General features: G+C 45.7%; 9 protein-coding genes across 9 annotated transcripts; 7 read left to right on the forward strand and 2 right to left on the reverse strand.

The window, feature by feature from the left end:
• Positions 1-212: 212 nt before the first annotated feature.
• On the forward strand, positions 213-2,579 carry JR316_0012209 (Transcription factor IIIB 60 kDa subunit; the record flags this gene model as incomplete). Its single annotated transcript, XM_047897834.1, has 7 exons — positions 213-215; positions 269-446; positions 498-569; positions 626-834; positions 886-1,963; positions 2,008-2,051; positions 2,151-2,579. 7 exons carry the CDS (start codon positions 213-215, stop codon positions 2,577-2,579), a joined length of 2,013 nt encoding a protein of 670 aa, XP_047742723.1.
• A 517-nt stretch (positions 2,580-3,096) lies between these two features.
• JR316_0012210 (Hybrid signal transduction histidine kinase J) lies at positions 3,097-5,711 on the forward strand (the record flags this gene model as incomplete). Its single annotated transcript, XM_047897835.1, has 10 exons — positions 3,097-3,333; positions 3,396-3,812; positions 3,895-3,959; positions 4,112-4,211; positions 4,279-4,400; positions 4,473-4,596; positions 4,653-5,222; positions 5,272-5,307; positions 5,368-5,579; positions 5,639-5,711. 10 exons carry the CDS (start codon positions 3,097-3,099, stop codon positions 5,709-5,711), a joined length of 1,956 nt encoding a protein of 651 aa, XP_047742724.1.
• A 596-nt stretch (positions 5,712-6,307) lies between these two features.
• JR316_0012211 (uncharacterized protein) lies at positions 6,308-6,973 on the reverse strand (the record flags this gene model as incomplete). The annotated part of the gene is made up of 3 exons (XM_047897836.1): positions 6,308-6,388; positions 6,450-6,779; positions 6,836-6,973. The coding sequence occupies 3 exons, from the start codon at positions 6,971-6,973 to the stop codon at positions 6,308-6,310; spliced, it is 549 nt and encodes a 182-aa protein (XP_047742725.1).
• A 2,669-nt stretch (positions 6,974-9,642) lies between these two features.
• JR316_0012212 (Hybrid signal transduction histidine kinase J) lies at positions 9,643-15,011 on the forward strand (the record flags this gene model as incomplete). Its single annotated transcript, XM_047897837.1, has 20 exons — positions 9,643-9,894; positions 9,945-10,514; positions 10,570-10,634; positions 10,880-10,976; positions 11,030-11,151; positions 11,203-11,323; positions 11,374-11,503; positions 11,554-11,705; positions 11,763-12,329; positions 12,392-12,427; positions 12,487-12,701; positions 12,781-13,044; positions 13,103-13,248; positions 13,307-13,692; positions 13,748-14,089; positions 14,140-14,218; positions 14,273-14,568; positions 14,621-14,735; positions 14,788-14,841; positions 14,893-15,011. The coding sequence occupies 20 exons, from the start codon at positions 9,643-9,645 to the stop codon at positions 15,009-15,011; spliced, it is 4,128 nt and encodes a 1,375-aa protein (XP_047742726.1).
• A 797-nt stretch (positions 15,012-15,808) lies between these two features.
• On the forward strand, positions 15,809-16,361 carry JR316_0012213 (Alkyltransferase-like protein 1; the record flags this gene model as incomplete). Its single annotated transcript, XM_047897838.1, has 4 exons — positions 15,809-15,841; positions 15,896-15,944; positions 15,997-16,050; positions 16,111-16,361. The coding sequence occupies 4 exons, from the start codon at positions 15,809-15,811 to the stop codon at positions 16,359-16,361; spliced, it is 387 nt and encodes a 128-aa protein (XP_047742727.1).
• A 525-nt stretch (positions 16,362-16,886) lies between these two features.
• JR316_0012214 (uncharacterized protein) lies at positions 16,887-17,547 on the forward strand (the record flags this gene model as incomplete). The annotated part of the gene is made up of 2 exons (XM_047897839.1): positions 16,887-17,030; positions 17,092-17,547. The coding sequence occupies 2 exons, from the start codon at positions 16,887-16,889 to the stop codon at positions 17,545-17,547; spliced, it is 600 nt and encodes a 199-aa protein (XP_047742728.1).
• Positions 17,548-18,048: 501 nt separating this feature from the next.
• Positions 18,049-18,711, forward strand: JR316_0012215 (uncharacterized protein; the record flags this gene model as incomplete). Its single annotated transcript, XM_047897840.1, has 3 exons — positions 18,049-18,183; positions 18,239-18,568; positions 18,631-18,711. The coding sequence occupies 3 exons, from the start codon at positions 18,049-18,051 to the stop codon at positions 18,709-18,711; spliced, it is 546 nt and encodes a 181-aa protein (XP_047742729.1).
• A 2,371-nt stretch (positions 18,712-21,082) lies between these two features.
• Positions 21,083-22,388, forward strand: JR316_0012216 (uncharacterized protein; the record flags this gene model as incomplete). Its single annotated transcript, XM_047897841.1, has 2 exons — positions 21,083-22,294; positions 22,353-22,388. The coding sequence occupies 2 exons, from the start codon at positions 21,083-21,085 to the stop codon at positions 22,386-22,388; spliced, it is 1,248 nt and encodes a 415-aa protein (XP_047742730.1).
• A 513-nt stretch (positions 22,389-22,901) lies between these two features.
• JR316_0012217 (uncharacterized protein) lies at positions 22,902-24,893 on the reverse strand (the record flags this gene model as incomplete). Its single annotated transcript, XM_047897842.1, has 4 exons — positions 22,902-23,378; positions 23,437-24,352; positions 24,412-24,782; positions 24,834-24,893. 4 exons carry the CDS (start codon positions 24,891-24,893, stop codon positions 22,902-22,904), a joined length of 1,824 nt encoding a protein of 607 aa, XP_047742731.1.
• Positions 24,894-25,451: the final 558 nt, after the last annotated feature.

A 25,451-nucleotide genomic window follows, 5' to 3' on the forward strand; every position in this document is an offset into this window, starting at 1 on the left:
ACGATACGTCCACGAAGCATACGACACCAAAAACCTGGCGATTTAGAACCGTTTTATTTTATCTTTATTTTCTTTTGTTCTTAATTACTTCCGTGAGTGTTGAAAAGATCTCTTAACTAAATTGAACTCCGTAATGATTTTTTTAGCTTTAGGGCTCTCTGAAGGGTTTTCTAGTATCTTGTATAGCAAAATACACCAGAGTATAGTAACACATGGTATATAGTTTCGTTCGATCACTTGCTATTCACAGCTGATTGATTTGCTTTAGCCCGTGTGTACTGACTGTGGTGGGACGGTCATCGAGTATGACCAAGCTGCAGGAAATGGCTTCTGCGTCCAATGTGGAACTGTTGTAGAAGAGAATACAATTGTGAATGAGGTTGGATTTGGAGAGACCGCCAGTGGTGCCGCCATCGTTCAGGGTTCTTTCGTGGGACAAGGCGCAAGTCAGTCCATCCTTTGTCTTGTGTTGTATTTGACATGACGTTTTCTATCAGCCCATGCTCGAATGAGTGGTCCGTATGGGAACAGAGGAAGCAACGAATCAAGAGAGCAAACGATTGCCAATGGTACGTTCCGTCGGATTCGCACAAGTCACTCCTGCTGAAAGAGACCGCGGGATCAGCCAGCAAAAAGATCCAAAACATTGCCAACGTATTGAAGCTCTCCGAAGTCGTTTGTCTCGCCGCGACCAGATTGTATACCCTTGCAGTGGAGCACAAGTTTACGAAAGGACGGAAGAGCATGAACGTTGTTGCAGTTTGCCTCTACGTTGCTTGTCGGCAGAAGGAAACTCGAAACTACATGTTGATAGACTTTTCGGATCTCCTTCAAGTGCGTTATTGTCAACTTTTTTTTGCCTTTCCGTCTCACTCTTCGCTACAGGTAAATGTCTTTGAGCTAGGCCACACCTATCTCCAACTCGTTCAGACCCTCAATCTTCGTCTCCCACTTGTTGATCCATCTCATTATATCTCCCGTTTCTCAGCCCTCCTCGAATTCGGTGACGAAACACACCGTGTTGCTACTGATGCCGTTCGCCTTGTCCAGCGGTTCGACCGAGATTGGATGACCCGTGGACGCAGACCTGCCGGAATATGCGGTGCAGCATTACTCCTTGCCGCTCGAATGAACAACTTCCGCCGTTCGGTGGAAGAGATTGTGCAGGTAGTCAAAATTGCAGACACAACACTCAAGAAGCGACTGGACGAGTTCAAAGCTACGCCGAGCGGCGCCTTGACCCTAGCAGATTTCAGGAACGTCTGGTTGGACGAGGAGATGGATCCGCCCGCGTACACGAAGGGAAAGGAGAGAGAAGAAGCACTGAGGCGTGCGGCTGAGGGTGGCGGAGATGAAGACGCACAAGGAAACAGAAAGGCGAAAAAGGGGAGCAAAAAAAGAAAGGGTAAGCGGAAACGAGGAGAAGAGACGGACGATGAAGAGGAGCAGCAACTTGAAGCGTCCTCCCAGCTCCCGCCTCGTCAACCGCTCGACCTATCTATTCTATCCGATAGCATTTTAGCGGATGTGATACCTGCTCCAGAATCGACTTTAGTGGACAATAGCAACATTGATCCTGCCCTCCTTGATCATTCGCTATCGATACCGGCTACCCTCGTATCCCAAAATTCGTCCATACCCACTCCTAATCTCTCTCCACCCGCCATGACGCTCGTCGATGAAACGGCCTCCGAAGTACTTACCGAAGAAGTTTCTACGTTTTTGCACAATACGGTAGGCGAGCGGTTAACTGAAGCCCTTGATGAAGCCGAGTCACGACGACTGGCGTCTATTGCTGTGGTAGACGAGCTCATGGGCCTCAATGAAGAAGAATTGGATAAATTCATTTTGTCCGAAGATGAAGTTAAGATCAAAGAACGAGTTTGGGTGGAATTGAATAAAGATTATTTGGAAGCTCTTGCAGGCGAGTTTTCTATGATGTTCAATACAATGCCTAATTTTTGTTAAATCATTGAGATCGTTTTGCTGACTGGTCTTGTCTTGTAGCGAAAGGTGACCAAGAGGCTTCTGGAACATCCAGGAGTAGGAAGGTTCGTATCTCGATCATGCCACCTAATTTTTTCTTTTCATCGACATCTCCACTTTTTCACTGTTTGATGTTATCCCCGATCCTTACCTCTGTTCAACAGCGACGCAAGACGAATAATAAACCCCGCGATGCCTCCTCTGCTGCGGGTGACACCGCCGCCGAATCCGTCCGCAATCTAATTAAGAAAAATCCCAAATACAGTAAGCGGATCAACTATGAGGCGCTTAAAGATCTCTTCGTGAACAACGGATCGGCGCCGTCCATTGCTAAGACTATGACCACTAGCGATGACGAGAAGGACGACGCGGAGCTTTATACCATGCCAGATGACGATTATGACAAGACAGACGAGGGCGAGATGAACGTTATTGTAGAAGAAGAACCTGGAACAGTGGTCCTAAAACCGGCAACAGCGGGTAAAAAGAAGAAGGGTGTCGAGGCGCTGCTGGAGGAGGTGGACGAGGAGGCGAGCGATGATGATAAAGAAGACGATATGGAATATGAGGATGCGTATGAACAGGAGGTTTAGCACCAGGTGTGAATTATCATTATTATTATTCTTCTATCATCCTTCGTCTTTGGATTGTATGCCTCTTTGGTTTGACTGCACGGAACCATTCATATGTGTAAACATTGCAAATGTACATCAAGATAAATTGACAGTTTCTGGTTAGTAAATTATGCTGTATTCCCTTACGTTACATTATCGAATTTCATGTTGACTTGTACACACACCCAGGATACCTCAATTGTACTATCAATAAAACTCATCAAAGCAAGAACCAGTTCAGACAATCAACCTGTGACCGTTTGTGCACTAGGGTTGGTAAGCTTTTAAACCAGAACACGGGCGTTAAATTCAGCAAGTGTTTCCTATCTCCAAACCTGTTCACAAAACAGAAGCTATACATGTCGCTTGGGGCCTGTCTGTGACATAACGGAATAAATGTTTTTGGTACCTATGATCCGACATATCTGCGATATAAAATTGGACCTCGCGTTTTAATAAGTTCGACACGCACCCTCTCCCTCAATAACGTTTCCATATGTCTAATCTCACTGAACATTTTCTCAAACCGGAAGCGTCCACAGACGCCTTTAAGGCACATCTCACCACCTTGCTATCGTTTTACGAGCGTGGACCTCATTCTGATGAACCAGCATTTACATATGATGGCCCAGTTGACTCCCAAACTGAAGCTATCCTGCGCTCGCTCGAGGCAATTGCGAAGAGGATGTGGATCTCTGAGGGTATGGTGAACAGTGGGATGCGCAGTCCTTTGGTATTTATTTAAAATTGATATCCTGTATGCACTGTTGCTCAATTTCTTGGTTTGATTTACAGGATGATAACAAGGTTGCTGAATTGGGGTATCATCTTGTACACCACTCTGAGGCTACCTCGTCCATCGAAGGTGCTGGAGATAGCGTTGAGAGAAGTACCACCGGCAATGAAGCTATTGGGGCTTCTCCCAAGCACTGCCCTAATTGTGGGAACTCTTTCGAACGATCGCCACTGCTGCATACCAATCTTCAAGATGGCACAGAAGACACACCTCAAGCTGTGCCTTCTTCTATTGTTGCAGATAGCAGTGATGAAATTGTGTTTAGGCCAGGTGAAGAAATCAGGTTGCTAAAAAGTCAACTTGAGGACGTAGCCAGAGTCTGCGAGTCCGTTTCGCGAGGTAATTTGGGCCATAAAATCACATCGCCCGTTGAGGGCGGGATCATGGCGCAAGTTAAAGATTCTGTCAACAGTATGGTATTACTCCAATCTTTCTGCAATGTCTAGACTATTACTTACTGGGTATATCTTCCTTATCGACATTATGGTTTTTATGTAGGTCGATAACCTTTCCAAACTCGCCAATGACGTCACCCGCCTATCCCGAGATTTGGGCACGGATGGGTGAGTATTTATTCGGTTTTCCAAGTCGCTCCATCCTTGCATCCGCTCTCTCCACGCGTATTTGGCGCAGCAATAACCCAACTACATGTATCGTGCCCTCTAGTTCTATAAATAACGGAAAAAAGATGACCGTGCTGACCCAATGTCTATAGGAAACTAGGCGTCCAAATTGAATTCCTCCCGAACATGGGAGGTCAGCTTGGCGACATGGTTGATAATCTGAACAGAATGACTCTGGATGTTACGAATCAGGCATGGTTTTTGCGGATACACTTCGAGATATTTTGTCTGATATATGGTTCTGGCGTTGTGCGTGTAGGTCAGGTCCATTTCAAAGGTTTCGAAAGCTATCTATGTAGGAGATTTGAGCAAGCAAATTGAGGTCAAGGCGAAGGGTGAAATATTGGAGTTGAAGGATATAGTAAACGGCATCGTGCTTCGGTGGGTATTTATATTCATTAAATACACCATGCTTGACTTGACTAATATGACGTCCATGTTTTTGCTTTGAAGACAGCGTGTTTTGACGAAAGAGGTGTGTAGAGTCACGTCGGAAATCAGCAAAGGCAGGATTGGTGGGCGAGCAGAAGTTCCACATGTTGAGGGTGTGTGGTTCTCATTCGTCACAGGCATCAACGTAGGTTGACACTTGCTTCTATCTGTGTTCAATGGCTTACCGTATGTTGAATGCAGTCAATGACGAGCACATTGGAGAATGGTTTGCGCGCGACAAGCTATGTTGCAAATGCCATTGTACAAGGAGATCTAAGTAAAAGAATCGAAGTAGATGTGGAGGGAGATCTCCTTGCTCTCAAGACGGCAGTCAACTCCATCGCTGATCGTCTACAGACCACTTCAAACGAGATCATACAACTCAACCGCCAACTCAGGGTGGAAGGCATGCTGGACGCGCACGCAGCGTCAGCTGATGCACAAGGCGTATGGAAAGAACTTTTGCAGAGCGCCAACGGTGTAGCTGCTACTCTCAAAAGTTGTGTGAGAGCAACCTCCGAGGTCTTGAAGGCAGTTGCGGGTGGAGATCTGGAAACTTCTATGCAAATAGGTGAGGCACAAGGGGAGGTACTGGAGTTGACAGAGACGGTCAATGGTACTGTAGAATTTCTCAGAGTATTTACAGAGGAGGTGGTAAGAATGACAAGGACAGTTGGTGTAGAAGGTCGGCTTGGGCACCAAGTATTGGTTTCGCATGTGGGAGGGACGTGGAAGGAAATAGTTGATGGCCTCAATGGTTTAACTTACAATGTGAGTATCTCAACCTATCGCTTGGATAATGCTTATTTTTTTCAACCAGTTGATGCTGCTTGTACGAACAGCCATGGTAGCTCTCGTAAGTGTTATTCAGTATCAGAGTCGGTGCCAATTTTTCCGACCATTTTTTTAAAAAAAGGTTTCCGTAGCTCGAGGAGATCTGTCGCAGAAGATTGTAGGCATAACGCTACACGGAGAGATGTCGGATCTGGTGCAAATCATCAACGAGATGATTGACGTATTGTTCAAGTTTACAAAGGACAGCAAGCGGATTGCGCGTGAAGGCGACACGGAGGGTATCTTAACCCATGCTGAAGTGGGGGGCGTCATCGGAATTTGGAATGAGATTATGTGGGTCTTTCTTTTGCTTCATAACTAATCGGTGATTAACTGGGTTATGTGCCATGTAGACGAATTTTGGCTCTCGAGTATGATAAGGAGAATCAACGTCGGGCTACTGGTGGTGAACTCGAAGTTTGGTGAAACGGATTGCTGCCCAATGTATTATATCAAGCCTGTTAGCCGATCATGGTAAGTCTGTAGTATCGATTAAAAACCCAACATGGATCGGCACCTACCTACTCAATTTCCCTACCAGCTCACTGTTTTTGATCTCAAATTTTGAGAGCGAAAACAAAATTATCGTTTAATTACCTGTGTCGCAGTTTCACGTCACCTTGTGCGTTCCAATACACCATCAAAGACAAATTTGGCGCAAAACTATAGAATAAGGTCGATGAAGGCAAGTGGAAACTAATGCCCGCAAACTAACGATGCTTATACAGGAACTTATTCTGACTTCGCCATTTTAATCACGTCTTGAACTGGGTAGAAAAAAAAAACCGGAAAAAGGTGGCTGAGCGTAGCTCACAGACGGCATTAAGAGGGTTGTCCATCTTCATAAAAAGAAGATTGTGAATAAAATTTGCTGATACCCTCACTAAAGAGGCGCAGAATGACACCATGACTGCTGTGAGTCATATAAAGTACAGAGTTGAAAAGAATAAATATATTTATCGAATGCCGGCACAGATATTGAGGACTTTGACTCTTCTTGATATTCAATCTTCTTGAATCGATTACACAGTTACAGGAACTGTATACAATGTGATTGGCGAACAGTCACTTGGCCCATCTCCAGGTGAAAGTTTATACCAGACCTTTTAATTAATACAAAGCAATCAGTTATAAATTTCAGAGGCACAGACAAGCTGCACTAACTTCCTGACCGACCCCACAGGCGTAGAATCCACCGACGTAGTTAATCACCAGGTGGGCTCCAAGCTGACTGTTCTCAATGTTGGACTGGATCTGGAAGCCGTCGTAGCGTGCACACCTAAAGGCACTGGCACCCATGACGAATCCTAGCTGCCCGTATGTGCTACATCCAGAAGAACCTAGTTGGGACGCCAGAACAGGCATGTATGTTTGTGACGTGGATCCTGCCGGGTTAAGAGCAGTAAGGCGGCCTTGAGTAAAATAGAACTGTCCAATAGGGCCTGTTCCGGTTAAGGTGCTATACCCTCCTGCGCCTCCGTTCATCCTGAGTGGCTGTAAACGAAAAATCAAATTTGTGGTCAGGATGAATCCACTTCAGCACCACGTACCAAAAGGTTTGACGGAGAACTAGGAGACGATGAGACAAAATAAAACAAAGGTGTGCTGGCACCCGGGATGACAACTCCCAATGCACTCCGGATAGTAAGCAAGGCGAGTGTAGCAAATGCTGCTGATAGAAAAAACATCGTTCTCGAGTCAGGATTTGGCGTGTTATGGATGCTTGAAAGCTGGTGGCACTGCTCTTTTTATGTCTCTTCTCATAAGCTTGGTAGAGTCGCTTAGTTGAATAGACCATAAATCACGAACGCGAATGAATAATAGATTTTGTTCAGATGTATGATCGTCATAATCATCATCTTGTCTGGGTAAGACTTTTCTGACTATAAGAGTAATCCTAGTTTTCTAGGCACCTTGGCGCAGAGGACGCTCTGACTAGCTCTAATCCAGAAATAGGGCCCTAGGTCTCATGATACGATGAAACAGCGTTAGGACGGACACTATTCGAGGAGTAAGACCACCTCCAAGTTGACGCCAGTTTCTTTGATCTCCTGATCAACGTTTTCCATAGCTTAGGGAGCCCTGCCGCAGAAGAATGTAGGAATAAAGTTACACGGAGGGATGCCAGACCCGGTGGTGCAAATCATTAACAACATGATTGACTTTTTTGCAGAGAACAGTAAGAAAGTCGTGATCTGTGGTCGCGGCGGCGTCGCGCTGGAAGTTGCTCTCTTTTCCGCAGTAGTGAAGCAGAGTAGGGTCAGTGTAATGCAGGAAAGTGATCGTAATGACTGTGCGTACCAAATCAATCCGATAAATACGCAGGAAGGATGCATAGAGAAATGGGAAACCAGGTTCCAAGCTTCTGTAATACCCAATAAATTTGAAGATTGCAGGTGAGTGAACGACGCCCGCCCCAAACAAATCTCTCCTAGTCAGGCCATGATACGTAGCGCAGTGGCCCCAAACCTTGCGTAGTCGCGATGCCGATGTTGTTCGTTTCGGCCCCAGTCGATACCTGATCTGGCCTAGCAAATAAGATTTCGGGATTCATAGATGCCTCTGTCGTTCGTCCAAGTTTCGTTGGGTACAAAGAGGCTACGAAGACGCTGGTGGTCGCTTTCTATATACAACAGGATTCGCTTACGCAGGTTCCCGAATGTCTTACATAAGATTCATGTATCGATTGAACCCAGCGGGAACTTGGCAGGCTTCACCAACCAACTTCCGACACAGGCTTCAAGCTTCAAGGCCTCAATGTTGCCTCTACTTCAATGGATCCAGTCCCCGCAATACTTGTCGGATACAGCTACCAATCCATCCAAAATTACCATTGCTACCTAAATTGGAGGGGCTTCAGCTATAGCACTGTCAATTGAAGATCATGGACTCTTTCATCTCCTAATGACTACTCGCCGAGTAGACCGGCTCAAGGAGACATACTGACGAATCCTAGATTGTTCCAATTCTTAGCCGGCCAGGAGTGTTGTGCCCATGAAAATCCGCGGAGAATTTCCACTGGTGCTCTATGAGCCTGTCGCATGTAAACCGCCCTGTCGTGCAATCTTGAATTCATATTGGTGAGGGCCATGTACCTGATAGCGATTTCTTGCAATTTTAATATTAATCTTTTATAGTTCGTGTCTACCCAGCCCAATAGACATTCATGGAAACTATGGATCTGTCCGCCTTGTTTGACTCGTTACACATTCCCTCGACCATTACAAAAGTTATTTCCAACACCATAGAATGAGATTATGCAAGTCTTTTTTGCTTCATGTCTGATTGGTGATTAATTGGCATCTTGGCTGTGTTGATTATAGTATGATAAGGAGATTCAATGCCGAGTTGGCAGCGATGAACTTTTGCCTTTGGCCGTGTTTTGGTCCTGGGATTCGAAGGATTTTTTTGCTCCCCAAAAATACTGGATGTTCAGCCTTGCTACACAATGTATTCCCTTGTAAAATTATCTCTCTCAAGTATGCCATGGCTTACAACTTGTTTATCAGACCCCTTTTACTACAGAGTTCGTTTTTAGCGGTGGGAGATATTTTAGTACCCTTTGACGTTGATGAACCTTGCATATCAGAGTGCTATGTTGTCCGACTGACATCTCTGACAATCATTTTTTCCTAAACTGTAAGCTGAGGTTCACCCTTCTATTTTAGCAATGTACATTTGAAATCCTCGTACGTGCCTCTCCATTCTTGCCTGTACCCCCGTTATCGGCCTTCCTACTTTTCAGATATACTGACATGATTACAGAAAATATAGTCGTCTCTTCTTTTGAGCTTGTCTTGCCCATGATCTCTCCCATATTTTTGATTGCCAAACCTTGCCACACACTTGCTTCTCATGCTAGACGTTGGCTGTGAATCTATGAGGTCATAAACGCCAGAACGGAAGTCGGCCTTCACCCTCTATGTTTAGAAACGCAGTCCTTTCCTTCGGAACGATGTTGCGACATTGAATATCAAAATTTTTTTCTAAAGGTACAAACCTATACATCCGACTCCCAAAACAAGCCTCTTGGATGAGTGGCTCCAACGTTGCTAGGTAAGCCGATCGTATTCGGGTTGGGAACGGATTGGGAGGCCTTCATTGAATGGTCCAATGATTGTTTCTAAACAATTACGAAAAACATAACGGACACAAGCAACAATTGTGAAAATTCACTGTTTAAGCTTTTTTTGAGTTCAAACTACAGAACATAAGACATTCGTTCCCGGTACTTGCGAAAGAGTAGAAGCTTGGTAAACCCTAAGCCAAATCACGACTAATAGGGGTGATCACGTGAGCGTAACAGAATCTGGCTGGCGTTTATCTTGCCTCTTCCTCCCTCCCCCCAACCACCAACATGGACCCTCCACCGTCGGAGGAGACGATCTTGACGACACCGACAATGACAGACACTTTTAAATCTCACCTTGTTGCCCTGCTCTCCATCTACGAGCTTGGCCCATATCCAGGCGCTCCGATACCCAGATACGAGGGTCCTTCAGATTGGCAAACAGAAACCATCTTGCGCTCGCTTGCAGCAGTTGCAAAGAGGATGTGGGCCGCAGAAGACGCCGTGGCAGAGCTTAGAGGTCCTCGTAGCGAAAAGGTGGTACTTTTCATCATCAATTCAATCGTCTATCTCAACGCTATTCATCCAAGGAGGCCGAAAAGGCTCTGGAGCTTGAGAACCAGCCTGAGCAACAGCACTCAGAAGCAACAACCCCCGTGAACAGGCCCAATGAAGCATCTGATTCCACAACCACTCACAACGGACGATCCAACGGCACCAACATGACCATTTCTCTTGACGGACTGCAATCTTCAATCGACCCATCCAAAGGTTTTTCACGCGCATACGGTACCATGAAGGCACACCAGGCTGCTCTCGCTCAGGCTGGCCCCAATGGTGGATATAGCTCAGCACCTCCTACAGCTCACGCTCAGTGCCCTACATGTGGGAAATCGATTTCGGACCCCTTGATGCTTTATACTACGGATAACAATGCCCCTCTCAGTTCCAGTCCTCTCGTCGTCCCTATGGGTCCTCTCGCTGCCGCTGCCTTTGAAAGCGGGATGAGCGCCGTCGAAGAACTCAAGCTGCTAAAGGCACAGGTCCAGGACGTCGCAAGAGTTTGTAATGCAGTCGCCCGAGGCGATCTTAGTCAGAAAATCACCGTCCCAGTGCAAGGTGTAGTTATGGTTCAACTCAAGGACGTTATCAATACTATGGTATGTTATCTCCTCAATATCTCTCATTGGACCTCCATCATACAACATGTACTAGGTCGACAAACTTGGACAATTTGCAAAGGAAGTCACACGTGTATCTCAGGAAGTCGGAACTGAAGGGTGAGTACTTGATTATTAATACCCTTTGTTCCTCCCGTTCGGCGATCCACCATCCATCTACATCCCTAATATACCCTTCCTCGCCTTCGCTCGCCTCGTTTCCGCCATTTTATTGGGTTGCCACTCATGAGGCCCCACGGTACATTCCCACTCCTTCCCTAATTTGGTCAAGGTTAAATTATACTATTCCCCTCTTTTTCCGTGCTTCGGTCGTTTTCAAATTTCTGGCTAATCTCCAACCTTAGCAAACTCGGCGGTCAAGCTCTAGTGCTCGATGTCGAAGGTACTTGGCGCGAGTTGACGGGCGTCGTCAACAAGTTGGCTGCCAATTTGACATCACAGGTGAGTTGTTATCAGTCGCGGAAAGATTGTATTTTCAGACCTTTCCTTTCCAGGTCAGGTCTATTGCAAAGGTTACAAAAGCAGTAGCATTGGGAGATTTGAGTAAACAAATCGAAGTCGATGCAAGAGGCGAGATACTAGATTTAAAAAACACTGTCAATGGAATGGTGGTACGGTGAGTGCAAAGATCCCTAAACTTTCTTTTCGAGGTACTGACCCCTTTTAGATTACGAGCTCTAGCGGCAGAGGTTACTCGAGTCACATTGGAAGTCGGAAGTCAAGGCAAATTGGGTGGTCAAGCGCATGTGCCAGACGTGGAAGGGGTGTGGCTAAACTTAGTTCGGAATGTGAGTTATCTTTTCAACTCGTGCAAAGGTGGGGTGACTGATGTGTATAGGTCAATCGGATGTGTTCGTCTCTTACGGATCAAGTGCGGTCTATTGCAGTGGTGACGACGGCCGTCGCTCGTGGAGATTTGACCCAGAAGATTGAAATCCAAGTAGAAGGCGAGATGTCCACTTTGAAAGGTGCGAAAGACGTTATCCATTTTGATTGCTGAGATGAATCTTGGTATCAGGTACTGTCAATTCAATGGTGGACCAGTTGTCTGCGTTTGCCTCCGAGGTTACACGAGTGGCTTTGGAAGTCGGAACACAAGGTATCTTAGGAGGCCAAGCTAAAGTTGAAGGTGTACAAGGTACATGGGCAGATTTGACACGTAATGTCAACGTACGTATATTTCTCTCTTTCTTCTTCAACCCTCAGATCTCTTATCGTCGTTACCAGAAAATGGCCTCCAACTTGACGGATCAAGTACGCTCTATATCCGAGGTGACGAAAGCCGTGGCGTTAGGAGACCTCGGAAAGCTAGTCAATGTCGATGTTCAGGGAGAGATGCTAGACTTGAAGATGACTGTCAATTCAATGGTGGCCCAGCTCAGCACGCTCGCTAACGAGGTCACACGTGTCAGTTTGGAAGTCGGGACGGAAGGTATCTTGGGTGGACAGGCATTCGTTCCTGATGTGCAGGGGATGTGGAAGGTGTTGACGGATAATGTCAACTTAATGGCAATGAATTTGACGAATCAAGTGCGGTCTATCGCGGAGGTTACCAAGGCTGTCGCTGGTGGAGATTTGACTAAGAAGATCGAGGTCGATGTGAGGGGTGAAATCCTAGAGTTGAAGGAGACAGTGAATGGGATGACAGAGTCGTTGAGCGTGTTTGCCGACGAGGTCACGAGGGTCGCTAGGGAGGTCGGTACCGAGGGACGATTGGGAGGTCAAGCTAGGGTCACGAACGTCGGCGGTACCTGGAAGGATTTGACAGATAATGTCAACGTTATGGCTAACAATGTATGCGTTTTCTGTCTCCTTTCTTTGTTCTCAAAGCTAATCCCCACCCTCCACTCTTAAAGTTGACGCTACAAGTGCGAACTATCGCTGTCGCTACTGTATGTATAAACTTTTGTCGTTGGATGTATTATCCTAACTGTGAGCTGTCGTCTTACAGACTGCTGTGGCTCGAGGTGACTTGACGCAGAAGATTGGGGGTGTGTCGGTTTCTGGAGAGATGTTGAGTTTGGTTAACACCATCAACGACATGATTGACCAGTTGGCCATATTCGCTGCCGAGGTCAAGAAGGTCGCGCGTGAGGTCGGAACAGAAGGTAAACTAGGGGTTCAAGCCGAAGTGGGCAATGTGCAAGGTATCTGGCAAGAAATTACGTGCGTTTTATTCCTACCTCATTTCCTTCTCTCCATTCCTTCCTATAAGTCATGGTTAACATTGGTATTGGTTTTTCAGGTTGTCTGTCAACACTATGGCCGGAAATTTGACGACGCAAGTGCGTGGTTTTGCACAAATCTCGGCTGCTGCTATGGACGGAGACTTTACGCGGTTCATCACTGTCGAAGCCAGTGGTGAGATGGATTCGTTGAAGACCCAGATCAACCAGATGGTGTTCAATTTGCGAGACAGTATTCAAAAGAACACTGCTGCTAGAGAAGCTGCCGAGTTGGCAAATAGGAGTAAGAGTGAGTTCTTGGCGAACATGTCGCACGAGATCAGGTAAGATTTCTTTTTTTCTCCCGAGTGCTATGATGGTTGCTTATGGAGGCCTTGTTAGAACACCTATGAATGGTATCATCGGCATGACGGAGTTGACGCTAGATAGCGATTTGAATAGATCGCAGCGGGAAAGTTTGCTGCTAGTTCACAGTTTGGCGCGGTCACTACTATTGATTATTGACGATATTTTGGATATCTCGAAAAGTAAGTTTTCTTTGTCCTGTCTCTTGCTACGGTTATTAATTTTCTGTTTGTGACTTAGTTGAGGCTGGGCGCATGACCATGGAGGCGGTATCTTACTCTCTTCGCCAGACCGTATTCGGTATCCTCAAGACTCTAGTGGTACGGGCATCGCAGAACAATTTGGATCTCACGTACGACGTGGAACCGGACATCCCTGATCAACTCATTGGTGATTCGTTGCGTCTACGGCAGGTCATCACCAACTTGGTTGGTAATGCCATCAAGTTCACGCCTTCCAAGGCATCCCGCAAAGGCCATGTCGCGCTGAGCACGCGCCTATTGGCCCTCGATGACCAGAGTGTTACTCTGGAGTTCTGTGTGACTGATACTGGTATTGGTATTGCAAAAGACAAGCTTAACCTAATCTTCGATACCTTCTGTCAAGCTGACGGATCAACAACACGAGTGGGTTCTTCTTCTTCGCTGACGTTCATAGAACCAATAACTGACCCGATGACAGGAATATGGTGGTACAGGCTTAGGTCTATCCATCTCGAAGAGACTCGTTTCGCTAATGCAGGGTAACATGTGGGTGGAGAGTGAGGTGTCGAAGGGAAGCAAGTTCTTCTTCACGATCACCTCACAGATCAGCCACTCGACGATGGAAGCGACGTTGAGCAAGATGGCCCCGTTCGCGAAGCGCACGATACTCTTTGTTGATACCCTTTTCGACGAGACTGGTGTTGTTGACCGTATCAAGGAACTCGGTCTACGGCCATACGTAGTTCATGACGTCAAGGCTGTCGCGGATAAGGAGAAATGTCCCCATATTGATACCATCGTCGTGGATTCGCTGACTGTTGTATGTTCTACGTTTTTCTTTATGTGTAATTCTTTGCTCATCTATGCTAGACGGAATGCATTCGCGAATATGAGCATCTGCGATATATACCCGTCGTTCTGTTGGCACCATCCATGCCACGACTTAACCGTGAGTATTAATGGCTTTACAATCGTACTAGCGCTCTTACATCTTCTTCCTTAGTAAAATGGTGCTTGGACAATAGCATTAGCTCTCAAGTGACCACACCTGTGACTGCTCAAGATCTTTCATCTGCCCTTATCTCCGCACTAGAGTCGAACACCGTCAGCCCCGTCTCAGCGCCCAACGACGTCACCTTTGACATTCTGCTGGCCGAGGACAATTTGGTCAATCAGAAGCTAGCTGTCAAGATCTTAGAGAAATATGGGCACACAGTGGAGATTGCAGAGAACGGCAGTTTGGCTGTCGATGCTTTCAAAGGACGGGTGGCGCAAGGCAAGCCATTTGATATTATTCTGGTATGTTGTTAGATGTTCCCTTTTTCGTTATACGAGGTTTATTTGTGATCAGATGGATGTGTCTATGCCTTTCATGGGTGGTATGGAGGCTACGGAGTTGATCCGCTCTTATGAGATGCACAAGAGCCTGCCACCTACACCTATCATTGCGCTAACTGCTCATGCCAGTAAGTCCCCTTCTTCCTATCATTTAGCAACTGCTGAGCGAGGAAAATCTAGTGATCGGTGACAGAGAACGTTGCTTGCAAGCAGGAATGGACGACCACATCACCAGTGAGTCGCAATCTTTATCAAGTCTATGTTCTCATATTAATCAACCAACAGAACCTTTACGTCGCGCTGACCTTCTCAACTCGATCAACAAGCTTGCTGGCGAACGCGGCGCACAGAAGATCCATCATCTCTTGCGGCGGCCTATCCCTATCTCCCAGAACTACTCGTAGATGAAAAACTACCTCCTCCTCCGACACCCTAAACCCTGGTGGTTTTGCATACCCATCCAACCAATCTATGGCCCATCATCGATCATCCCACTGCACGATACGTATTAGTCTTTTTTACCCTTTTGAATGTCCCTTTTTGCCTAGCCCTCGCAAGTTCTAATCTGTACTTATAACCCTTTTTGCTTGTTGCTCTCGCCCAAGAAATCCAATTATGAATTTATTCACACCGACCTCCTTCTGCGTCATCTAAACTTGATGATACATTGTGTATACTAAAAACGATCGCTGTTTTTCGAACTTGAGCGCTAATTTTATGTATTCATACGAAGTTCTTGACACTTGTATTACTTTCCTTTGATCAAATGCTCATTTCTCTTATGCAGAAAAATTAGGTCGTTTTATGGTTTAGAAACATTACCAATGTGTTTTATGTCCAAGAAACATAATGTTACTATTATAAAGACCTAAAGTACTTTTTAGATTCGAATCGCCTAAAACGCGCGACAATTCACAAAGGCAATCACGTGGGACATCAAGCGCCATCACAAGACAGGCATTAGTCATTACTGATTGGTCATTCCATCGCCGCATTCTTGGTTGACCAAGTCATCATCCGAATCATACCCTTCTATTTCTTTGAATCAGTCTCTTATTCTTGACTTTCATTTTGGTCTTCGCGAAGTTGATATACCCCTAAAGGTATATCTAGGTTGTAATTCCAACTGTGGTAGCTCTTCCGTGCTCAACTAAACTTGAACCCTGACGGCCTGCAACTTTTCAGGTGAACCCATTTATACATGTCTTTGGATAGCGCCCAATTTCACGCAGCTGTATGTGCTGGACCCAAATACTCAAATTAAACTGCTTACATCCTTCTCCTTCAGGTATACGACATTGTCCGAACCATCCCAGTGGCACGAGTGACGAGTTATGGTTTGCGGTTTCCTTACCTCCATTTCTCAAGTTAGTTTCTGACTTATTCTAGGCCATATTGCAAAATTAACCGGCATGCCTAATCATTCGCGTCATGTAGGACAAGGTTGGTGCTACTATTCGCATTCTCGTTTGAACGTTGGCATAACATCAAGGTAACTTACAGCACTAAAGTTTTTGCCTCCAAACGTGGACCCTCCGATTCCATGGCATCGTGTTATAAGCTCAGCGGGAACTATTTCTTCCCGAGGTCCTGGAACTGACGGTGCCCAACGCCAGAGAGATGCCCTTGTTGCAGAGGGTGTCGAGGTTGTAACTGGCCGCACTGGCGATATGCGTGTGGACCTTCGTGAATATGGCTGGTTTCCATCAATCGACGAGTTTCAAGCTTCTCAAGAACTCGCAGAGAACGATTGAAGCCCAGGTTACCTACCTTCCAATTACACGTTATCCGAGTGGTCCTGCCGTAGGGAATCACACTTAGGCTTCGCACCCCAACTGAAGCCATGTAACACTTGAATGATTGAGTTTTATACACATCCAGTCGCTCTTGCTCATATTATGCTTAGCTTTGAGGGGCAGTTAATTTGTTCAGATTCCAGACACTGCCCAGTTGGCAATATCAGTCAGCGTATAGATAACCTTGGTATGCATTCTATACGCACATGCTTATGGAGTGTTTTCACTTCAATTGATATAATGGCTTTCGCACAATGCGCGATTAGAAGCCGGCTCGTTGGTAAAGGTAATAAGGCAGGTTCTTCATTATGTGGTTTTCATTATGTTAACTTCAAATCTTATCACTAGTCGTGCTAGCTAGAATAACTTAGGTCGCCAAACTTCATTTCATTGTCAATTAGGTTGATACAAGATCTCACCATTCACTAACACGTATATAAAGCTATACCGTTTGACCAGTTTCTTCCACCTCGCGGCCTCACCATGATTGTTGAATTTCGCAAGCTGTTCTTATTCACACTCTTCCTCTCTCAGCAATTATCCTCCGGTTTTGTACAGTCAGCTCCAAATGCTGATACCCCTTCTTTCTACCTGGTCTCCAGCAGTGCATCGTCCTCAAATCTACTGGTAGGAGCTTCATTTATTCCTGTGGAAAAGCGGTAGTAACTAATTTCTGCGCCGCAAACAGCCACTCAGAATGTCCGCTGGAGGCGGAGGTGGCCCAGCATCTCTCCTTGGAAGTGGCACGCCAGCACGGTTCTACTTTTATCAGGGGGAGCTTGCCGTACATGACCCCGATGACAGTTCATTTCCGTACAGGCTTTTGATTAACACTATCCCAGCAGCTGGAGGATGCACCAACTTTGGGGCACTTCATTTTGTACAAGGGACCAGTACCAACAAATGTGCCTCGTATGAATCATTCCAGCTGCAATCGAACCAGCAGGACAGTCAGCTTGGTGCCGAACTCGTCTTCAACTTTACTGGAGGTTTCTATGTTTGTAATAGTGGAGCAGAGGTAAGTTTTGTCTTGAAAACAGGAGTTTCGTTGAAGGATTGCTCGAAGGTTTGGTATAAAATCAATTCGGGTGATGGGCCAAGCGATTGCGTGCCAATTCGTCTCTACACAGTCCCTGTGTATTAAATCGAGCAAAGCCTAAAGCCGATATAGAGGTCGAATATATGCTGAGAATTGGAGTATTTCGGTTCTCTGTAATTCTCATTTCCGTAGGTCAGAGGATATGGAAGTAAAATCTCGCTTTGCACCTTTTTTGGTTCTGAACGCTCATCGACATCTTTTGTCTTCGCGACTTCAACGGGATATGATAAACATCGCATTGTGTCGAACTCATGACGCATCCTATTCAGACACTAGATATATTCAATGATTTATGAATGATCCTTGCATGCTATTCTATGCCAACGTGTCTGGAGTATCGATTCGCGACTGTTCTTTCGGCCAGGAACGCCTTACCCAGACAAGATGCTAATCACGACAATCATTGAAGAAAATCTATTAATCGTTCAATGAATAGATCATAAATCACGCAGCGGATTTACTTGACTCCAGAGGAAGGAAACATAAAAACCCAGTATCTCCAGCTTCTCGAATCACTCATAATCTTTCATATCCCGTGTCAACGCAATGCGCCTTCTATCTTCAGCTTTTGCTACTCTTGCCACATTGATTCCAAGTGCTTTGGGTGTTGTCATCCCGGGTGCCAGCACTCCTCTATTTTATTTTGTCTCATCATCTCCCAGTTCTCCGTCCAATCTTTTGGTGCGTGTACTGCATCGATTCGTTCAGGCTTCAGACTTAAGTTTTCTTTTTATAGCCACTTAGGTTGAACGGAGGATCCGGAGGGTACGCCACCTTAACCGGAACAAGCCCTATTGGACAGTTCTACTTTGCGCAAGGACGTCTTACTGCTCTGGACCCGGCAGGATCTACGTCACTAACATACATGCCACTCCTCGGGTCCCAACTGGGCCCTTCTGGATGCAGCACATATGGACAGCTGGGGTTTGTTCAGGGAGCTAGTTCCAACAAGTGTGCACGGTACGATGGCTTCCAGATCCAGTCCAATATCGAAAACAGTCAGCTTGGGGCACAACTAGTAATTAATTACGTCGGTGGATTCTACGCCTGTGGAGACGGAAAGGACGTTAGTAAAACCTCTCTGGGCTTGGAATTAATAATAACTGATTATTTTCCACAATTTATCAGGTGTGGTACAAACTTTCACCTGGAGATGGACCGAGTGACTGTTCTCCAATCACGTTGTACACAGTTCCTGTCACTGCATAATTAACTCGACGTTTAGATGACTACAGCGAGAGAAAGGAACCTATATTCTGTGTCTCAGCATTCAATAAATATATGTTTGAATCTTTTCCATCAGGCAGATCCATGCTTTTATTCCGGATCCTTGTAGCAAAGATCTTTTCTTTAGACGTGACTAAGAACCAGATGAAGATACAACTGACCTTTATGTTGTCTTTGAGTCACACTGCTTGATTCTATAAGCTCAGGCTGTCAGTCGAATGGTGAAGTCACTAACGTGCTGAGACAGCTCGATCTATTTATAGCCCAATTTGTAGTTGGGGGCGTCAATTTCCGCTTGCTTCCTCATCTCATCCTGGTCTTGGGAGTTACTAAATCTCACAAAACAGGCCGCCATACAGTACAAGTTGGAGATATTTCCCATCATGGCCGCATGTGGTTTGAAATTGAATTTCAACTTCGGTTCTTTGGTACGTGTTTCATAATCATGATGATTCGCGGTTCATGAGTCGCAGTTGGAGGTCGCTTCACTTTGTTTCTTTGGTCAAGTAGATTTCATGAAAAATTTTAACAATTGCCGAAATGAAATCTCATTGAACACATGTTACCGGTTAGTACAGACCTTCACTCCTTTCAATTTGCCTACTTCCGTAAAGAGGATCAGCTTGGCTTGTGGGTGTTGCAAACAACTGTGGGTTAGCTTCGCCGATGTACTACGTCAGTGTCATTTGGGTTTGCGACTATCGGATGCCAAATTGAGACTTGAAAATATATATAAGGTCGTATGAGACGTAGCTTCGGTGCATCAACGCTTCGTTATCCTTCCCACACAGTCGAAACGTACAACTTGTGTAATCAGTATTGGACCAAAATGCTTTGCAAAAATTTGGCGTCAACCCTTACATTAGCCATCTCCCTATTCGCCGCATCAGTGCTGGGTGACACAATCGTTGCATACAGTGGTTCCACCTGCAACGGTAACGTTGGAAATACAGTCCAGTGCGACGGCAGCTGCCACTCCTTCACAGGGAGACATTCGGTCAAGGTCAGAGCGAGGAATTTATCTATCCCGCTGAAAAACTCTAACGACAAATTAATTCATAGATCTCGGGAAGTGGAAGGCATTGCGTCACATTTTTCCAAAGTTCGGGCTGTGCGTTGAAAGCCGGGGACAACGGTCTCGCAGTCACCGCAAATCAATGCTTCAACGTTAATACTGGTGGACCAGTCAACTCGTTCATTTGTTCTCCCGACCTCGATTGCAAAATCAAGCCTGTGTAAAGCGTCCACCGGCTATTGCGGGATATATTGAGATGGAAATGATGGAACTCGATTTTAAATATTTTTACAAAGTTGTATAATAGATATACCACATATTCGAGCCTAAAAGCAGTCTAAGGGTCCATGATTGTGTATGATATGTGTTCATTCTTTTATGTAGTAGACCACTACTATTTTGTCATAACCTAGGAAAACCTAGGAAATCAAAAGACACGAAAGAAAAGTGTTATGGCAGTGTTCTCCTGGATTTCCGCACTGCCTAACACATCAGACACATCCCTCAGGTGAGTCGCATCAATGAATACGAATTATATCGCATCCGTCTCCTGCCCGTCTCGTAGTTATACGCTACAAAGCTTACAGGCGGCCATCAGGCATAACTCGGCAAGATAAGATAAGATAACAACAACAACGGCTAGCTGAACATTCAACGTCAACGTTCAACGTTCAACCTTCATACAATCGTCTCTCGCGCATTGCAGCATGATTTAGAACCACATTTTTTGATACTGGTTCACTCTGGATGCTCATACTCGCAAATTACAACTCCTAAGACCAATTCAAGGCACCACAGTGGCTGTGACTCGTTGGCTGTGGCGGCTCGTTTTCCGTGTCTTGACCAAAATTGAGTCAGGCTCAAGTCAGGCTTGGTAGCAGCAATCGTCATCGGTTCCGATGTTTCGATACCATGGGTTCCGCTAGCATTGCTACCATTCATGGTATACAGTACCACTACTACCGGGCATGGATACAAAGGCTGTAAGCGCCGCGAGTCATTTGAAAGTTCGACTACCTCAGGAACGCAAGGTTTTCTACTTATAAGTCAGTCAATTTTCATTGGAGCATCTCAGCAAAAACAACAAAATTTCCCCTTCCTGGTATACTCGGCTTACAAACGAATCTCTTTTCTGTTTGATCAATGGCGACTATACACGATATTCCTGCTGAAATCCTCGCTACCGTTTTCGAAATAGGAATCTACAGGACCGGAATTCGATTCATTTACCCAGCTACTCTCGTCTGCAGGGATTGGTACAGCATCATCAGCAACACGCCACGTCTATGGGGAATACTATCAATAGGAAGAAATGTTTCACCCAAAAGTCTACTGAAAATGGTCGCAAAGGCAAAGGAGTCGCCTTTGTCGATAACAGTTTCTTCCAACACTTTATTTGACAATAGTTATATGCAGGGTCTCTTGAAGGATCTGACTGCGCTGTCTAGGAACTGGGTCGCTTTGGAAGCTGGGCTCGATTTCATGTCATTTTTTCGTTGGAAGGACTTGTATAGGAACCTGGAAGAGCTTACACTGTTATCAGCGAGGAAGTTCCACGGAATTGAAGCTTTTTTCGATGGCGTTGATCCTAGCTCCGTAAATCGCGATATCAAGCTTCATTCTTTTACTGCGACATCTTTGCCTCACACATGGATCCGTGGTTTTTTGGGCCCACAAATTCGTCGCCTCTCAATCACAGACGCGTATGAAATCCACGAGGAAGGACAGGAGAAGCAATACACTACTATTTGGAATCACAGCATTAGCATTTGGCAGACGATGGATTTTCTCAAACACGTTCCGTACGCCACGTCAGTTGAGCTAAACGACTTGAATCACATCGACCCAATCGGATACTCACCACCCGTCGTTCGAATGCAGAATTTGCAAAGACTCGAATTAAAAGGTGTACAGTTCTCGACAAGCATTCTGTCTTCCATTTCCGCGCCATCTCTTCAGACACTGTGCGTGGACAGCGGCACAGATGCCTGGAACCTGTTTACACCAACATCTGTAGTACCCATGGCCTCATTTTTCTCGCAATGGAGTCAACCTGGATTCATACCCACCCATTTGCATACGCTCGACCTTGTCAATTGTCTCAATGTTGCAGATATCCCTTTCCTCATTCGATGGCTGGGTAAACTGCCAAACCTGGTCCGCCTTTTACTGTTGGATGTCGACAATATTCTTCAGCAAGCCGCTTTCCATGAACAAAACTTATCCGACAGCTCTCAAAATGAACAATTTGACTTCTTACATGCTTTAGCGCATCCAGCTTTTGAGAAGGACGGCAAAGGAACGTGGCTCTGTCCTTCGCTGATGGTCCTTCGAATATATCCAGGGGCGAACATTGGGGGCCTCAGGTCTATTGCGCAGGCAAGAGGGGGAGTAGTTCCATATTCCTACGACATTTCTATGGTTCCTCCTCCCGCTCGACTCAGACAGATAGAGACGCAACTCTGCTTTAATGCAGACCGGGAAAACATCAATGAACTCGTCTCTCTTGCGGACCATGTCTATTGTAGATGTCTGAGTTGTGGAACTTTGGTGCGTTTTCTACAAGATAAAATTTATAATCCATATTATTGACCATTATTATGTGCAGCCTGATGGTCTATCGTGGTCGCCGGGTACTACCTAGCTAGCTTCTCTACTTACTAGAAACCTTGTACTGATACGCGGAAGCCTTCATGGGTAATAATTCAATATCAATATGCCTCGCGAATAATAGATATGCATACCATATCGTCAAGGTATATGGTTTTATGGTTTGCATCGGACTTCAGAAGAGAAAAGTCCAAGAAAAGTCGTAAACTATTTTCCTGGGTTCCCTTACTTCACGTGCTACCAAAAACCACGTCGTTTTTCTGTTATACTTCAACATTGAAGCAGCAATTGTGCTGCATTCTCAGGTCGCTCTTCATACGGCGTTGAGAGTAACGGAGCGATGTAAGATCGAAGTCTGGTCTGAGGATACTTTGTGCCAGGCTCTTCTTCTGTTCTTGTGGGGAACCACAACCACCCGCTGGCGCGTTGATTTTATCGAGTCAGCTCTGGTTTGCAGAAAAGACACCCTTTCATTGAAGTGGAGGCAGAATTTATACGTGAGCTACTTTTGTTGTATGAATGTTATCGATTTCTTGCTTAATGGCAGTTACGGCATATTCTTCAAAATTGCGAACGAGGCTTGCAGGAAGGTAGACATTAAATAATCTCGAAGGAGCGAACGATTGTTTACCTTGGCTTGGAAGAAATCCAACAAGTGGGGCTTGCCATACTTCGGCGTTTCTTTCTCAACATACCTCAAGCGTCCCGCTCCCGCTCCGCTGTTCACGTCGCCTCCTGGTTGTTGTCCATTGCCCGCACGATCACCATCAGGCTTCATATACTCGCACTTGCCTATAAACACTGTTCGGAAACCAACCTTCAGGTCGGGTAACACTGCACGTTTGCACGTAGGCGGGGCAACATAGTTATGGACGCTCTCCAGCATTTTCTTGTGAACAAACTGAGTGTATTGCAGAGACCCTGTGCCGCAGAAGGCGTTGCGATCGAGTTCCAATAACGCGGAATTAACCTCGATGTTTTGGATATTTGGCATGCATTCGAGCGACATGTCTATGAGATGTTTCTGGGTAATGATGAATCAAGTTGGCTAAATTCTAAATCGTCGAGGTGGTTGTACTCACAATGGCGTCTTGTGTAAAATCGTTCTCCACCGCCAGGTCAGTACATCTGATGCTCAGGCACAGGCTCTTGAGATTTGTCAAGCTTGAAATTGTTTTCACGTTATGCGCCCCAAAGCACCAACGTCCTTCGAAAGAGGCCCTTATTCGCAGGCTCTCTAGCGAGCGAACATGAGTGTTAAGTCGTCCATCATAAAACCGTGCAGCCATCGCGTCAGATGAGTTTCCGTCGTGAAATCCGGAGGTTTCTAAATCCAGCTTCACCAGGCCAGAGTACGACGAAAGGTAGTCGAGGAATGAAGAAGATATTGAGGTGACAGTAATATTTTGAAGGTGAACCCCGGCAATACGAAGCAAGTTCCAGATGTCCTCCAGCGACGATCCATATTGTTTAGTCTCTTTTGATGGACCAGCAGAGGTGTCGCGCCCGAAGCGCTTAAAGAAAGAATTTGAAGCCTTCTCGGTGGGTTCGTTTATTCTATCCAGGTGCAGAGTTGTAAGATGTGCAAGATGAGGCAATGTGATGTGATCCAAACGTGTAAGCATAGATCTCAACCGCAGTTCGCGGAGGCAGAGAGGGGGCTTGTTAGATGGGTAGTATTTGAACAATTGATGGAGACTTTGCGCTTTGTTGGATATAGGTTGCCGAAAATGCAATATACCACGGACGTCAAGGGAAGTAAGAATTGGATTGTGCGCGATCGCCTTTGCTAACTTGTCAAATATTTCTTCTTGTTGCGACGCTGTAGACTGCTCTGTGGATATAACAATCTTTTCCCGCCCGAGCAATAGATCGGCCTCTAGCGGAACATCTGCTTTCGAGAAAACGATCTGGATATTACGCAGGTTTGGGAGTGCCTTTAGGGCGTCAATTATGCTGCGGTGTACAACAGGTTGATTTCTCTCGTCTGTTCTCCATCTATAGTAATGATTGAGTGTGTAACACATTTCACCGACTCTGCGATTATAGTCACTCACTCAACAGTGTGCACGCTTTTCAGCGAGGCGATCGCCGCAAACAAGTTGCTTTTCAGAAATTCTTCGGCCGTTGTGACTTCGGGTGGATTTTCTGGTGGTGGGTCGACGACCCACACCCCGTTTTCAAACCTACCAACCGTAGTATACTTCGAATCGTATGCTGGAGAAAGCAGCCCAATTGAAATCTCCTGAACTGAATAACACGCTGCGTGTTCTGAATCAACCGTTGCCAAAGTTTTGATCATTTCTACACCGCATTCCATGTTTGTCCTGGTAATTTCGAACTTCAGTTTGCGTAAAACGATGCAGGCCAAGGCATCTGCAAGGATTCTGCAGACCAGTCTTAGATGCTTTACATCTGGCAGGTCGAGCTGGGGTATGTGTATGAGCGCGCGTCATGAAATGGTACGGCGCTAACTTACCTCCCCACCGATGGCTTGGATTAGCTCAGGTGCGTAGGAGAGTAGGGTGGATGCCTTCATTGAATTTGACACTTCCTAACTTCAAGTCTGCCGATGGTGGTGGTGTGGTGGTGGTGGTGAAACAGATATCATGGGAATTAAGGTCAAGGCCTTATCGGTTTACTAATGATCCATCTGTTACTAGTCACCGGGCTGTGCTCGGCGTAACGAAAATAGCCTGACACGGCGTCAATTGCCTTGTCGGAGGCGCTTAACTTTTTATTGTCATGGATGCATATCTGCCGCTGCGCCTTGACCAACTCCGATTGCACAGTGCCTTCTCTAGGACGAGTGTCGATTTTCAGTTACTTTATTTATGTTGTCTGTCAAACCGTAGCTTCTTTAACCCTGATATTGACTACATGATGTTCTTATGCACTCAATCAATTAGAAATCTGATTATGTTTGGGAATTAATTTGAGCTCACCGATGGCAAAATGTCTGAGCTTTGTGATTCTTAGTTTAAGATTGTTGGAATGATAGTCGGCGAGCGACTTGGTCGCTAAGTCGTTATCTTCCTCTTGTAGTTTATCTTATCATATTTTTTCTAGATTATTCTACTATAGGTTCCGTAGTTAC

The sequence above is a fragment of the Psilocybe cubensis genome, chromosome 12 (genome assembly GCF_017499595.1).
Source record: "Psilocybe cubensis strain MGC-MH-2018 chromosome 12, whole genome shotgun sequence".
In the NCBI taxonomy this organism is placed as follows: Eukaryota; Fungi; Basidiomycota; class Agaricomycetes; order Agaricales; family Agrocybaceae; genus Psilocybe; species Psilocybe cubensis.